This window comes from Oncorhynchus tshawytscha, linkage group LG10 (genome assembly GCF_018296145.1).
Source record: "Oncorhynchus tshawytscha isolate Ot180627B linkage group LG10, Otsh_v2.0, whole genome shotgun sequence".
In the NCBI taxonomy this organism is placed as follows: domain Eukaryota; kingdom Metazoa; phylum Chordata; class Actinopteri; order Salmoniformes; family Salmonidae; genus Oncorhynchus; species Oncorhynchus tshawytscha.
In genome coordinates, this window is record NC_056438.1 from 53455177 (window position 1) to 53469868 (window position 14692).

At 41.6% G+C, this 14692-nt stretch overlaps 1 protein-coding gene across 3 annotated transcripts in view; it reads left to right on the forward strand.

The window, feature by feature from the left end:
- The first annotated feature begins 931 nt into the window (after window positions 1–931).
- LOC112260431 (solute carrier organic anion transporter family member 5A1) overlaps window positions 932–14692 on the forward strand; it is a 35813-nt gene continuing 22052 nt past the window's right edge. Inside the window, exons 1-2 of one of the 3 annotated variants that reach the window (XM_042328758.1) lie at window positions 932–1085; window positions 1654–3062. In XM_042328758.1, coding sequence (XP_042184692.1) covers window positions 2072–3062 — 991 coding nt within the window. In that variant the 5' untranslated portion in view covers window positions 932–1085; window positions 1654–2071. Of the gene's footprint in view, window positions 1223–1653; window positions 3063–14692 lie in introns of all 3 variants that reach the window. The other 2 variants (XM_042328759.1, XM_042328757.1) reach the window with 2 other exon arrangements.

Sequence of the window (14692 nt, forward strand, 5' to 3'; positions counted from 1 at the left end):
TGGATCAACAACATTGTAGTTACATCACAATACTAACGTAAATGACAGAGTGAAAAGGAAGCCGGTACAGAACAAAACTATTCCAAAACGTGCATCATGTTTGCAATAAGGCCACCGGCAGACCATGAACAGCTGCATGGTCAAACTGCAAAAAATGTGGCAACGAAATGCACTTGAATGCCTGAATACAATGTATTATGTTTGCGACAAATCCAACAACCTATCACTGAATACCACTCTTCATATTTTCAAACATGGTGGTGGCTACATCGTGTTTAGGGTATGCTTGTCATTTTACTATCAAATAGTCAAAATAATGATAAACCCGGTGATGAGTAGGTGTCCAAACTTGACATACTGTAATTACTAATACATTTGGAAAAATGTCTAAAAACATTTTTCACTTTGTCATTATGGGGTACTGTGTGTAGATGGGTGAGAGGAACAAAATCTATTTAATCCATTTTGAATTCAGGCTGTAACAACAAAATGTGGAATAATTCAAGGGGTATGAATACATTCTGAAGGCACTGTATGTACATCACCTGGTTAGGCCATCCTGTGTTCTTCCCCTTATCAGCAGAGGGCATAATTGTCCAGCAGATAACATTTTATTTTACAGAACACACAGAAAATACATACCATCCAATAAAGATGAAAAAATGCGACTATATCAGTATTTTTTTTTTTAAATAGTATGAAGTGAAGTAAAGTATATTTTTTTCCGAATGCAACGAAGTCATAGACACGCATGATTGAACTTAAGATAACAGGCATTGCATTTGCCAGACGCAGAAGCAAACTGCGACTGGCAACTGATCACAAGTCGCCATTGACCATTAACAGCTGCATGGTCAATTACTGGGCTTTGTACAATAAGCTGATTCTAGATCTGTTTTTAGGGGCAACTTCACCCCCAAGCATTAGCATCACTTCATATGGCCACAGATAGAACAATGAGTTATACAAATATTTAATATGGCCACACGACACTTCCGCCCCAGTAAAATCGAACCAGTGAGGGGCCTCGGAAGCTACAGAGGCTAGTACTACCCGGGTCGTGGTAAACAACTTCATTCTCTTCAGTGAGTCAGAATGTAAAGCTAAAGACAGGGATGACGAGATCTTTGTCCGGTGCAATTTGATAACGGCCGTCAAATGGGTTTTAAATTGGACCTTTAAATGAAGAATCAAGGGCCCTGCTATTACTTAAAATCGTCAGGTTTGTTAGCGATTGTATATTAATTAACAGCTATTATTAGCTAGCTACAAGCCTGCCACCAGCAGACCAACAGCAGCCGCTCGCCAGTGCTAGCCGCAGTGTTTACTAGGCGACTGTAGATAACGTTAGCTAGCTACTTATTTATGCCTATTTTTTTTTTATGTAGGGGCTGTAATTAAAACTGGTCGACGTCGGTACATGCTAGATGGCCATTCAACGGTGTTTTTAGTAGCATGTCAGTTTTGTATTGTTGTTGAATGTCAATACTGGTTTCATTTGTTCGTTTTCATGTCTAACGTTAACAATTAGCTGCCTAGCTACTCAAAACATAAAGATTATGTTACGACAATGACAGCTAACCTTTAGGTGGTACTGGGGAGGTGAAAACACTCAATATGTCTGAAATGTATCACTTTCTCCTTTTTGTAAAGGGGATTCCAGGGGGACCATGTCAACTCTGCCGTGTCATCGACCCAATGCCATTTTCTTTCTGTTTGACTCAAAACACCAACATCCTCTACCGACTCAGTTAACGCTAGTGATGGTGAGCATCTGCAGCGGCTAAAGACATGGCAGACAATCTACGACACCAGAGGCCTCGAGCTCCAGAATCAGATGCTGGCAGAGCACAAGGGTTCGCGAGATAAACATAGAGGCAGTGCAAAGATAAGCCAACGCAGAAGCCATTATCCCTTATTTTCTCACTTTTATTGGGCCTGGCTTGCAGCCCAAAGCTGTTTTTTACTGGATGAAGTGTGTATATTATAGTGTAAGTGGTGTCAGCTATTGAACGCAGTGACTATTTAAACTTAACTCTTGTGAATTCAGCCAGCTCATCAACAAAACACAATGGCATCTGATGACCACAAGGAGACAGAGAATGACCTGTCAGAACCCCTTCAAGCGGATGATGAGTTATTGAGTCAGTATGAGGAGGAGAACCCTGCTAGCACTAACTTCAAATCCAAAAGTTTACCTGCTCTGAATGACTCAGGCCAGCAAAGCAAGTCCTTGTTGGCCAAGTCTATGCAGCAGCAGGTGTCAATAACGGAGGAAAAGTGCGCTGAATTAATCAAACTCCCACAGAGGATCAACCTGAACCAACCTCTACCTGAATCCTCCACTAGGACTAATGTTAACTATTCCCCTTCCAGTTCTAGTGTGGTGGGGATGAGTAGTTCATTTAACACAGAGACACAGGTGAGCAAGCCCAGGAGTAAAAACCCAACGAGGCAAGGCTTCCTCACCTCGAGGTTACCCCTGATGCGTTTACCCACTAGGAAATACATTAATGCAATTCTCGAAGACTCTCGCTGTTTTTTATTTTGCATGTGCTACCTGACATTCATCCAGTCACTGATGGTGTCTGGCTACCTTAGCAGTGTCATCACCACCATAGAGAAGAGGTACAGCCTCCGGAGCTCTGAGTCCGGCCTGCTCGTCAGCTGCTTTGACATAGGCAGTCTGCTGGTGGTGGTCTTCATCAGTTACTTCGGAGGCCGAGGGCAGAGGCCCAGATGGTTGGCAGTGGGTGCGGTGTTCATAGCCGTCGGAGCAGCACTCTTTTCATTGCCTCACTTCATCTCCCCTCCGTACCAAATCCTGGAGGTGAACTCGTCCCGGGGCAACGAGGGCCTGTGTATGAACAACAACGGCAGTGGCAAGGACTTCCTGGATGTGTCTTGTCCCAGAGACCAGGAGGGTAATGAGCACAACCTGTACGTGGCCCTGTTCATCATTGCACAGATACTGGTAGGCATGGGGTCGACGCCCATCTACACCCTGGGACCCACCTACCTGGATGACAACGTCAAGAAGGAGAATGCTTCTCTTTATCTAGGTAAGACGTGAGTGTGTGTGTGAGATGTGGTGTGAAAGGTCCGAAAGACTACACAACGCACCGGAAATAAACTAGGAGATAAAGGAGGAAGGCAACTCGGCTAGCCACCTCTGTGCCAGATTTACTGACTAGGTCTACTGTTTGGGTTCAGATAGAATGTCTCCTACTGCCTTTCCACCTGCCTCTGCCTATACACAAGGCCTTACAATACATTATGACATTGTCTACTTAAACTTTGACTTCAGTTATTCAATCAATCCTTGTCCCTAGATCTTTTCTCTCCAGTGGTCTGAAACAAGGTAAACCTAATTAAGGCCTAAACACTGAAAATAAAGAATAGTTATGATACAGGCTTGTATTCTGTGGTCGCCCATGTGGCTGCCTGGTGCCTGCCTCCAGTACACTCAGAGAAAATAAACTCCACAAAATAATTAGCTCCCGTTTGTGTCCCAAATGGCACCGTGCTCCCTATATAGTGCACCTCTTTTGACTAGAACCCTCTAAAGAAAGCCTTTGACACAGCCCAAAGTCAGTCCCCTTTCTTCTCCTAGACCCAGTCTAACGGTGTTCTCGTGGAAGGCCGGTTCACAAAGGACTGAGCAGCTTTGATCATGCGGTCACTTGGTGCCAGCTGTACAATGGCTGGATACACACTGGCCAAGATGTGACAGAACTTGGTCCATCATTTCCTGTCTGGCTAGCTGGAACACGAAGGCTGTGAAGGAGGACAGACTCTGGTCAAATGTAGTGTACTATATAGGGAATAAGGTGCCATTTGGGATGCAGACTAGAGTGGACAACACTAATGGTCTTTGACAGATCTCTATTCAGTCTGATAGAGCCACAGACAGACAGTTACTCTGAGGACAGGACATAACTCTTAGGTAATGGAGCAAATGTTTATTCGTTGTATGTTATTCACTGAGTTCCAGGAAGAGGGATTTATAGGCTTTGGAAACCAGAGAATTAACCTATAGTTAGTCCAAAAAAGGCTAGATAACCAGATGTTCTTTTACATATTAAGAGGGTTCTTACAGTAGCTTTAATCTAAGATTATGCATACTACTGTGTATATAATCTCAAAACAGTGTGAGATTTTATTGGTACTAGGTTTATTAGGTCAGGTTGTCATGAGTGTGCCCATGATTGACCAACACAATACAACATCATTATTTTCTTGGACTCCATAGGCGAGCGATAAAACTCCAACTGGAAAATAAAATTGATGATATACGATTTAAGATTATCCTACAAACAGGACATTAAAAACGGTAATATCTTGTGTTTCACCGAGACGTGGCTGAATGATGATACGGATAATATAGAGCTGGCGGAATTTTCCATGCACCGGCAGAACAGAGAAGCTACATCTGGTAAGACGAGGGGTGGGGGTGTGTGTCCATTTGTCAAAAACAGCTGGTGCGCGATGTCTAATATTACAGAAGTCTCAAGGTATTGCTCGCCTGAGGTAGAGTACCTTATGATAAACTGTAGACCACACTATCTGCCAAGAGTTCTCATCTATATAATTCATAGGCTTCGATTTACCACCACAGAACAAAGTTGGCACTAAGACCATGCTCAACCAGCTCTATAAGGCCATAAGCAAAGGAGAAAATGCACACCCAGAAGCGGTGTTCCTGTGGCCGGGGACTTTAATGCAGGCAAACTTAAATACGTTTTACCAAATTTTTACCAGCATGTCACATGTGCAACCAGATGGAAAAAAACCCTAGACCACCTTTACTCCACACACAGAGATGCATACAATGCTCTCCCCTGCCTTCCATTTGGCTAATCTGAACATAACTCTATCCTCCTGATTCCTGCTTTACAAGCAAAGACTAAAGCTGGAAGTACCAGTGACTCGCTCAATACGGAAGTGGTCAGATGACGCGGATGCTACACTACAGGACTGTTTTGCTAGCGTAGACTGGAATATGTTTCAGGATTCCTCCAATGGCATTGAGGAGTACACCACCTCAGTCATCGCCTTCATCAATAAGTGCATTGACGACGTCGTCCCCACAGTGACCGTACGTACACATCCCAACCAGAAGCCATGAATTACAGGCAACATGCGCATCGAGCCAAAGGCTAGAGCTGCTGCTTTCAAGGAGCGGGAGACTAATCCAGACGCTTAACTTCTTGCGACTATCAAACCCAGATCCGGGAGCGTAATCAGCCTCAAACGAATTAGCATAACGCAGCGGACATAAATCTTCCAACAAAATCTTCCTATTCATGAAAATCACAAATGAAATATATTGAGACACAGCTTAGCCTTTTGTTAATCACACTGTCATCTCAGATTTTCAAAATATGCTTTACAGCCAACGCTAGACAAGCATTTGTGTAAATTTATCATGGCATAATGTTATGCTAGGCTCTGCTGGCAGCAGGCAACATTTTCACGAAAATAAGAAAAGCAATCAAATGAAATCATTTACCTTTGAAGAACTTCGGATGTTTTCACTCAGGAGACTCCCAGTTAGATAGCAAATGTTCCTTTTTTACAAAAAATATTATTTTTGTTGGCGAAATAGCTCCCGTTTGTTCGTCACATTTGGCTGAGAAATCGACCGGAAAATGCGGTCACTACAACGCCAAACTTTTTTCCAAATTAGCTCCATAATATCGACAGAAACATGGCAAACGTTGTTTAGAATCAATCCTCAAGGTGTTTTTCACATAACAATTCGATAATATATCCGTTAGGACAATTGGTTTCTCATAAGAAGCGATTGGAAAAATTGTGTACTTTACGCAAGATTTTCTGCGGGAGCCATCATGTGACCACTTGCTAAATGTGGTCCCTTACAGCTATTCTTCAACATAAATGCGTAAAAAAGACGTCACAATGCTGTAGACACCTTGGGGAATATGTAGAAAACGTAAGCTCATTCGTAGCTCATTCACAGCCATATACGGAGTCAATGGCATGAGGCGGTTTTAAAAAATGCGGCACTTCCTGATTGGATTTTTATCTGGGTTTTGCCTGTAACATCAGTTCTGTTGCACTCACAGACTATCTTTGCAGTTTTGGAAACGTCAGAGTGTTTTCTATCCAAAGCTGTCAATTATATGCATAGTAGAGCATCTTTTCGTGACAAAATATCTTGTTTAAAACGGGAACGTTTTTTTATCCAAAAATGAAAATGCTGCCCCCTAGTTACAAAAGGTTAAAAGAAATCCCGCTACGCCCTCAGACGAACAACCAAACAAGCAAAGCGTCAATACAGGATTAAGATTGAGTCCTACTACATCGGCTCTGACGCTCGTCGGATGTGGCAGGGCTTGAAAACTATTACGGACTACAAAGGGAAACTCAGACGCGAGTTGCCCAGTGATGCAAGCCTACCAGACGAGCTAAATGCCTTTTATGTTCGCTTCGAGGCAAGCAACACTGAAGCATGCACAAGAGCACCAGCTGTTCCGGGATGACTGTGTGATAATGCTCTCGGTAGCCGATGTGAACAAAACCTTTTAAACAGGTCAACATTCACAAAGCCGCTGGGCCAGACGGATTACCAGGACGTGTACTCAAAGCATGCGCCGACCAACTGTCAAGTGTCTTCAATGACATTTTCAACCTCTCCCTGACCAAGTCTGTAATACCTACATGTTTCAAGCAGACCACCATAGTCCCTGTGTCCAAGGAAGTGAAGGTAACCTACCTAAATGATTACCGCCCAGTAGCACTCATGTCGGTAGCCATGAAGTGCTTTGAAAGGCTGGTCATGGCTCACATCAACAGCATCCTCCCGGACACTCTAAACCCACTCCAATTCGCGTACCGCCCCAACAGATCCATAGATGAAGTAATATATACAGGGGGTACCGAGTCAGTGTGTGGGGGTACAGGTTAGTTGAGGTAATTTTTACATGTGGTAGGCGTGAAGTGACCAGGCATAGATAATAAACAGCGAGAAGCAGCTGTGTACAAAAACAGCTGGTGCTCCCGTGCATGCTTCAGTGTTGCTTTTTTTATTTTTTTAAATATGTTTTAAACTGAAATATCTTTAGTCAATAGGTATTCAACTCTTTTCTTATGGCAAGCCTAAATACGTACAGGAGTGAAGATTTCCTTAACAAATCACATAATAAGTTGCATAGACTCACTCTGTGTGCAATAATAGTGGTTAACAGGATTTTTGAATGATTATCCCATCTCTTTACCCCACCCATGCAATTATCTGTGAGGTCCCGCAGTCGAGTCGTGAATTTCAAACACAGATTCATCCACAAAGTCCAGGGAACATTTTCCAATGGCTCGCAAAGATGGACACCTATTGGTAGAGAGATAAAAATAAAATACAGACACTGAATATCCCTTTGAGCATGGTGAAGTTATTAATTCAAATGCATCATTTTTTTGTCACAGGAATGCACCGAATACAACCGGTATACAATTTCACCTTACTGTGAAATTCTTACTTACAAGCCCTTAACCAACAATGCAGTTCAAGAAAGTGTTCAAAAAATTGTAATTAAAAACAGTAACACAATATAATTACTTAACAATAATGAGGGTGTATACAGAGGGTACCGGTACCGAGTCAAAGTACGGGGAGACAGGTTAGACGAGGTAATTTGTAAAGTAACTGCTTAGATAATAATAAACAGCAAGTAGCAGCAGTGTAAAAACAAAGGGGGGGTCAATGTAAATAGTTCGGGTGGTCATTTGATTAATTGTTCAGCAGTCTTATGGCTTGGGGGTAGAAGCTGTTAAGGAACCTTTTGGACCTAGACTTGGCACTCCAGTACCGCTTGCCGTGCAGTAGCAGAGAGAACAGTCTATGACTTGGGTGACTGGAATCTTTGGAAATGTTTTGGGCCTTCCTCTGACACCGCCATACGCTTTAGATGATGTATAAATACACCCAGTGACTACAAAGATACAGGCATCCTTTCTAACTCAGTTGCCAGGAGGAAGGAAACTGTTCAGGGATTTCAACATGAGGTCAGTGGTGATTTTGGAACAGTTTGGCTATGGAGTTTAATGGCTTTTTTGTTGTTACTTTTACCCCTTTTTGTCCCCAATTATGTGGTATCCAATTGGTAGTTAGTCTTGTCTCATTGCTGCAACTCCCGTACAGACTCGGGAGAGGCGAAGGTCGAGAGCCATGCATCCTCTGAAACACGACCCAACCAAGCCACACTGCTTAACCCGGAAGCCAGCCACACCAATGTGTCGGAGGAAACTCCGTACACCTGGCGACCGGTTGGGATGGTGTTCTTCAGCGTGCATGCGCCCGGCCCGCCACAGGAGTCGCTAGAGTGTGATGGGACAAGGACATCCCTGCCGGCCAAACCCTCTCCTAACCCAAATGACGCTGGGCCAATTGTGCGCTGCCCCATGGGTCTCCCAGTCGCGGCCGGCTGCGACAGAGTCTGGACTCGAACCAGGATCTCTAGTGGCACGGCTAGCCAGTGCAGTACCTTAGACCACTGCACCCGCTTGGGAGGCCAGATAGGAGGAAACTGAGGATGGATCAACCACATTGTAGTTACACCACAATCTGTACACAATAAAAAATATTCCACAACATGCATCCTGTTTGCAATAAGGCACTAAAGTAATAGTGCAATAAATGTGGCAAAGAAATTAGCCTTTTGTCCCTGTTGAGGCAAACACAACACATCACTGAGTACCATTCTTCATATTTTCAAGCATGGTGGTGGCTGCATCATGTTATGGATATGCTTGTCATCAGCAAGGACTAGCGAGTAAAACATTTTTTGTGGGGTTGGATAAAAATAAGCGGAATAGAGCTGAGCACAGGCAATATCTGCTTTCCAACAGACACGGGGAGACAAATTCACCTTTCAGCAGGACAAGGCCAAATATACACTGGAGTTGTTTACCAAGACAACATTGACTGTTCCTGAGCTGCCGAGTTACAGTTTTGACTTAAATCGGCTTGATAATCTATTGCAAGACTTGAAAATGGCTGTCTAGCAATGATCAATAACCAACTTAATGGAGCTTGGAGAGTTTAAAAAATAATAATGGGCAAATATTGAACAATCCAGGTGTGCAAAGCTCTTAGAGACTTACCCAGAAAGACTCACAGCCATAATGGCTGCCAAAGGCAATTGTAACATGTATTGACTCAGGCGGTTGAAATCCTTTCATTAATCTTAAATCTTAATCCAATTTGTCATTACAGAATATTTTGTGTAAATCGTTGAGAAAAATAAGACAAATCAATTTTAATCCCAATTTGTAGCACAACAAAATGTGGAAGAAGTCAATGGGTGTGAATACTTTCTGAATGCAATGTATATATTTGGCTTCAGTTGGTGTCCTCTACATTTGGTCATATAGGCAGTTCTGTTTCAGTTGGGGCTGTGATCTGGGGGGCTGTCTATGGGAAATAAAGCAGATTTGTTGGATAGTTGTAAGATGACAGTGCAGTGTCAGCAGGTTGCCATGACGATGCAGTCATCCCACATTTCATTGTGCCTGACCCTGTGCCGCCAGTCTCCCTCCCTCCCGCAAGGTCACAGGGTCCCAATTGATCCAGCTGCCAGGCTGAGGCTCGCATAATTTTTCTGTAACATCCGGCCCGTTACGCTTGCATCAATCTCCTTTATGAGTACAGGACACGGACACTAACAGTAAAACACCTCATTTCACCCATCTGAGCTCATGTACTCAGGGCTGTAGAGACACAGAACAGCTCCCTAAGAATATACTGTATGTAATTAATCAATGTATTAATGATAATAATGGACTCTGACTGAATGGGTAGTTCACCACTTTGTTCCCCATTCAAATGAACCACGCTGTCCGTACAGAACAACCAGTTCAAAACCTGTACATGTCTCTGAATCTGCCTTGGTCTAGGGTGACTGACAGAAGAGCAGTTGGGGAACGGGGTCACTTGTCAACTTTATTGCTCCACAGTCACACACACGCACAAAGCATTTGTGCCTCCAAAGAGAAACTTAAAAAATTATTTTTCTACCTCAATGCTTACGTCACCCTGTTTTTATTACAGGACAATTGCATCATGTAGAAACCAACAGGAGCATTTCACATTCAATTCATTCAACAATTTATGAGGACTGCATTTCCACAAAGAGCCAGACAATGATGATGGTGTGTTTCCCAAATGGCACCCTATTCCCTACATAGTGCACTACTTTTGACCAGGGTCCTGGGTCCTCATTTATAAACTGCATATGCACAAAATATACCCTCAAATGTGCATGCGCCAGTTTTCACACACAAAATGTTATTAAAAATGACTTAATGTGAGAATGTACTCCCCTCCCCACAGACTTTGTGTGACTTGGTGGTTAAAATATTTAATTGCAATCTGCAAGTAAGTATTTTGTGCAAATGGGGGATATTTTTAAAAGCTTATTAACTAAAAATGGGAAAACAAATGAACAAGAAAGCAACCATTCTTGTTTTAGATTTTATTTTTAAAAATCTAAATCTTGTAATTCATCTTATAATTAGACAGTCTTTTACCTATTTATTTAATTGTCATAACCATTACAGAATATATTCCTTTTCTGGCGGTAATGGGTTCATATTCCCAAAGGAAAACATACAACAAATGATCATGCGCATCTCTAATTTAATTGGACCTAGTTGCCTAGTAAATAGATAGGCTATATGTATTTCAAGTTTTGCAATATCATAGGCAGTGTGGTTTATTATACCTGTATACAGTCAAATTTAATAGCGGATCTTTTACATTGAAGTAGGATTTACGGTTGAAGTCGGAAGTTTACATACACCTTAGCCAAATACATTTAAACTCAGTTTTTCACAATTCCTGATATTTAATCCTAGTAAAAATTCCCTGTCTTAGGTCAGTTAGGATCACCACTTTATTTTAAGAATATGAAATGTCAGAATGATTTATTTCAGCTTTTATTTCTTTCATCACATTCCCAGTGGGTCAGAAGTTTACATACACTCAATTAGTATTTGGTAGCATTGCCTTTAAATTGTTTAACTTGGGTCAAACATGTAGGGTAGCCTTCCACAAGCTTCCCACAATAAGTTGGGTGAATTTTGGCCCATTCCTCCTGACAGAGCTGGTGTAACTGAGTCAGGTTTATAGGCCTCCTTGCCCGCCACGCTTTTTCAGTTCTGCCCACAAATTTTCTATAGGGTTGAAGTCATGGCTTTGTGTTGGCCACTCCAATACCTTGACTTTGTTGTCCTTAAGCCATTTTGCCACAACTTTGGAAATATGCTTGTTTTTTTGTCCATTTGGAAGACCCATTTGCGACCAAGCTTTAACTTCCTGATTGTTTTCTTGAGATGTTGTTTCAATATATCCACATTTTTCCAACCTCATGATGCCATCTATTTTGTGAAGTGCACCAGTCCCTCCTGCAGCAAAGCCCCCCCACAATATGATGCTGCCACCCTCATGCTTCATGGTTGGGATGGTGTTCTTCGGCTTGCAAGCATTCCCCTTTTTCCTCCAAACATAACGGTGGTCACTATGGCCAAACAGTTCTATTTTTGTTTCATCAGACCAGAGGACATTTCTCCAAAAAGTACAATCTCTGTCCCCATGTGCAGTTGCAAACCGTAGTCTGGCTTTTTTTATGTCGGTTTCTTGCTGAGCGGCCTTTCAAGTTATGTCGATTTTATAGGACTCGTTTTACTGTGGATATAGATACTTTTGTACCTGTTTCCTCCAGCATCTTCACAAGTCCTTTGCTGTTGTTCTGGGATTGATTTGCACTTTTCGCACCAAAAGTACATTCATCTCTAGGAGACCGAACGTGTCTCCTTCCTGAGCGGTATGACTGCTGCGAGGTCCCATTGTGTTTATACTTGCGTACTATTATTTGTACAGATGAACGTGGTACCTTCAGGCATTTGGTAATTGCTCCCAAGGATGAACCAGACTTGTGGAGGTCTACAATTTTTTTTTCTGAGGTCCCACTGGAATTGCGATACAGTGAATGATATGTGAAATAAATTATATAAGTGAAATATCTGTCTGTAAACAATTGTTGGACAAATTCCTTGTGTCAAGCACAAAGTAGATGTCCTAGCCGACTTGCTAAAACTATAGTTTGTTAACAAGAAATGTGTGGAGTTGTTGAAAAACGGGTTATAATGTCTCAAACCTAAGTGTATGTAAACTTCCAACATCAACTGTATGTATGAAGTTAAGTTTGCATGAGCCCAAGTACATTAAGAGACTGCCCCTCCCTACCTTCACGCTATGCTCAAACCATACACCCCAACCTGAGTACTCCACCTCAGGATTCTTGGCCCTCCCACTCGTAAGGGAGGGCAGCGCCCCCTCAGCCCAGTCCAAGCTCTTCTCTGTCCTGACACCCCAATGGTGGAACCAGCTTCTCCCTGGAGCTAGGACAGCAGGGTCCCTGCCCATCATCTGAAAACATCTGTAACCCTACCTCTTCAAACAGTATTTTAAATCATCCTCCTCACCTCGACCCATGAACCAGCACTTGCATTTGACTACCTCCCCCCTACTTTCTATGCTTGTGATATGTGGTTGTCCAACCTAGCTATCTTAAGATGAATGCACTAACTGTAAGTCACTCTGGATAAGGTGACAAAAATGTTTATATACAGTGAAATATCTTTCCTGCTTGCTCTGCCCAACAATGCAGTAATAAAAGATAAAGAAAAAAGTCAAAAAACACCCGAGAAATAAAAGTGTAAGTACAGTTATTGCATTTTTTATGGTTGCCTGCCCAACCATATTTAGTGCCTTCAGAAAGTATTCATACCCCTTGAATTATTCCACATTTTGTTAATGCCTGAATTCAAAATGGATTAAAATGTATATAATTGACACACAATATCCCATAATTACAAAGTGATAACATGGTTTTTGAAGTGTATTGAAAATGAAATTATCTCATTTACGTAAGTATTCACACCCCTGAGTCAATACTTTGTAGAAGCACCTTTAGCGATTACAGCTGAGTCTTTCTGGGTAAATCTCAACAATCTTTCCACACCAGGATTGTCAACATTTGTCCATTTTATTATTTTCAAAATTCTTCTAACTTTGTCAAATTGGTTGTTGATCTTTGCTAGACAAACGTTTTCAGGTCTTGACATATATTTTCAATTAGATTTAAGTCAAAACTGTAACTCGGGCAATCCGTAGCATTCACTGTATTCTTGGTAAGCAACTCCAGTGTAGATTTGGTGAATTCATTTTTCAGTGTCTGGTGGAAAGCAGACTGAAACAGATTTTGCTTATGCTTAGCTCCATTCAGTTTCTTTTTTATCCTGAAAAACTCCCCAGTCCTCACCCATTACAAGCGTACTCATAACATGATGCAACCACCACTATGCCTGAAAATATGGAGAGTGATACTCAGTAATATGTTTGGCACAAATCCAATACAACACAACGCTTTGTATTCAGGACATAAAGTGCATTTCTTCCTTCTTTTCACTGTCAATATTGTTGACCCTTCCTCAGTTTTCTCCTATCACAGCCGTTAAAATCATGGTGAAATCCCTGAGCTGTTTCCTTCCTCTCCGGCAACTGAGTTAGGAAGGACGCCTGTATCTTTGTAGTCACTGGGTATATTTATACACAATCCAAAGTGTAACTAATTACTTCACCATGCTCAAAGGGATATTCAGTGTTTGCTTTTTTAAAATTTATACCCATTTAAAAATAATTGCCATTCTTTGCGAGGCATTGGAAAACCTCCCTGGTCTTTGGTTGAATCTGTGTTTGAAATTCACTGCTCGACTGAGGGTCCTTACAGATAATTGTATGTGTGGGGTACAGAGATGAGGTAATCATTCAAAAATCACATTAAACACTATTATTGCACACAGAATGAGTCCATGCAACTTATTATTTAACTTCTTAAGCACATTTTTACTCCTGACTGTATTTATGCTTACCATAACCAATGGGTTAAATACTTATTGACTCAAGACATTTCAGCTTTTCATTTGTAAGAATTTGTAAATAAACATAATTCTGCTTTGACATTATGAGGTATTGTGTATGTCATTGACCCCCAAAAAATCAATTTGATATTCCCAGCTATAACACAACAAAATATGGAAAAAGTCTAGGGGTGTACATACTTTCTGTAGGCACTGTAGGTTGGGGGAAAAGTTGACGCAGAAAATTGATTCCAACTGTTTTGTCTTTCAGAAACGGACACAATCCTTTTCCAGATAAAGCACAAATTACTGCTAAAGATTAGAACGGTAGCTTAAGTAAAATATGGGTAGGCTACAGTATTGCTGTGCGATAGGATCGTGACATCATTGCCTATTTAATCTCGGGGTCTATACCAAGGCAGGACATATGAACCCAATAATCTATAGATAAACTTAATATTGTACAACAATTTGTCTTTTGCATGCCAAACTACATGGAAAAGACGCCGTTAAAATGTGCGCACAAGATTAGAGAGCATCAATTCACATACACTGCGTAGCGTATGCCAATTTATATTGTCATGATGTTAGCAATGTAGCCCTTGTGAATTATTGTTTTGTGTTTCTTTTGACTAACTTATATGTCCTATGGGATCCACCGTACCAGTTTTCTGTTATGAGTGTGAGGCGAGTTGTAGCTAATACACCCGAGCAGTTTATAAAGAATTCAGCTAGTCTCGTTATTTCTATG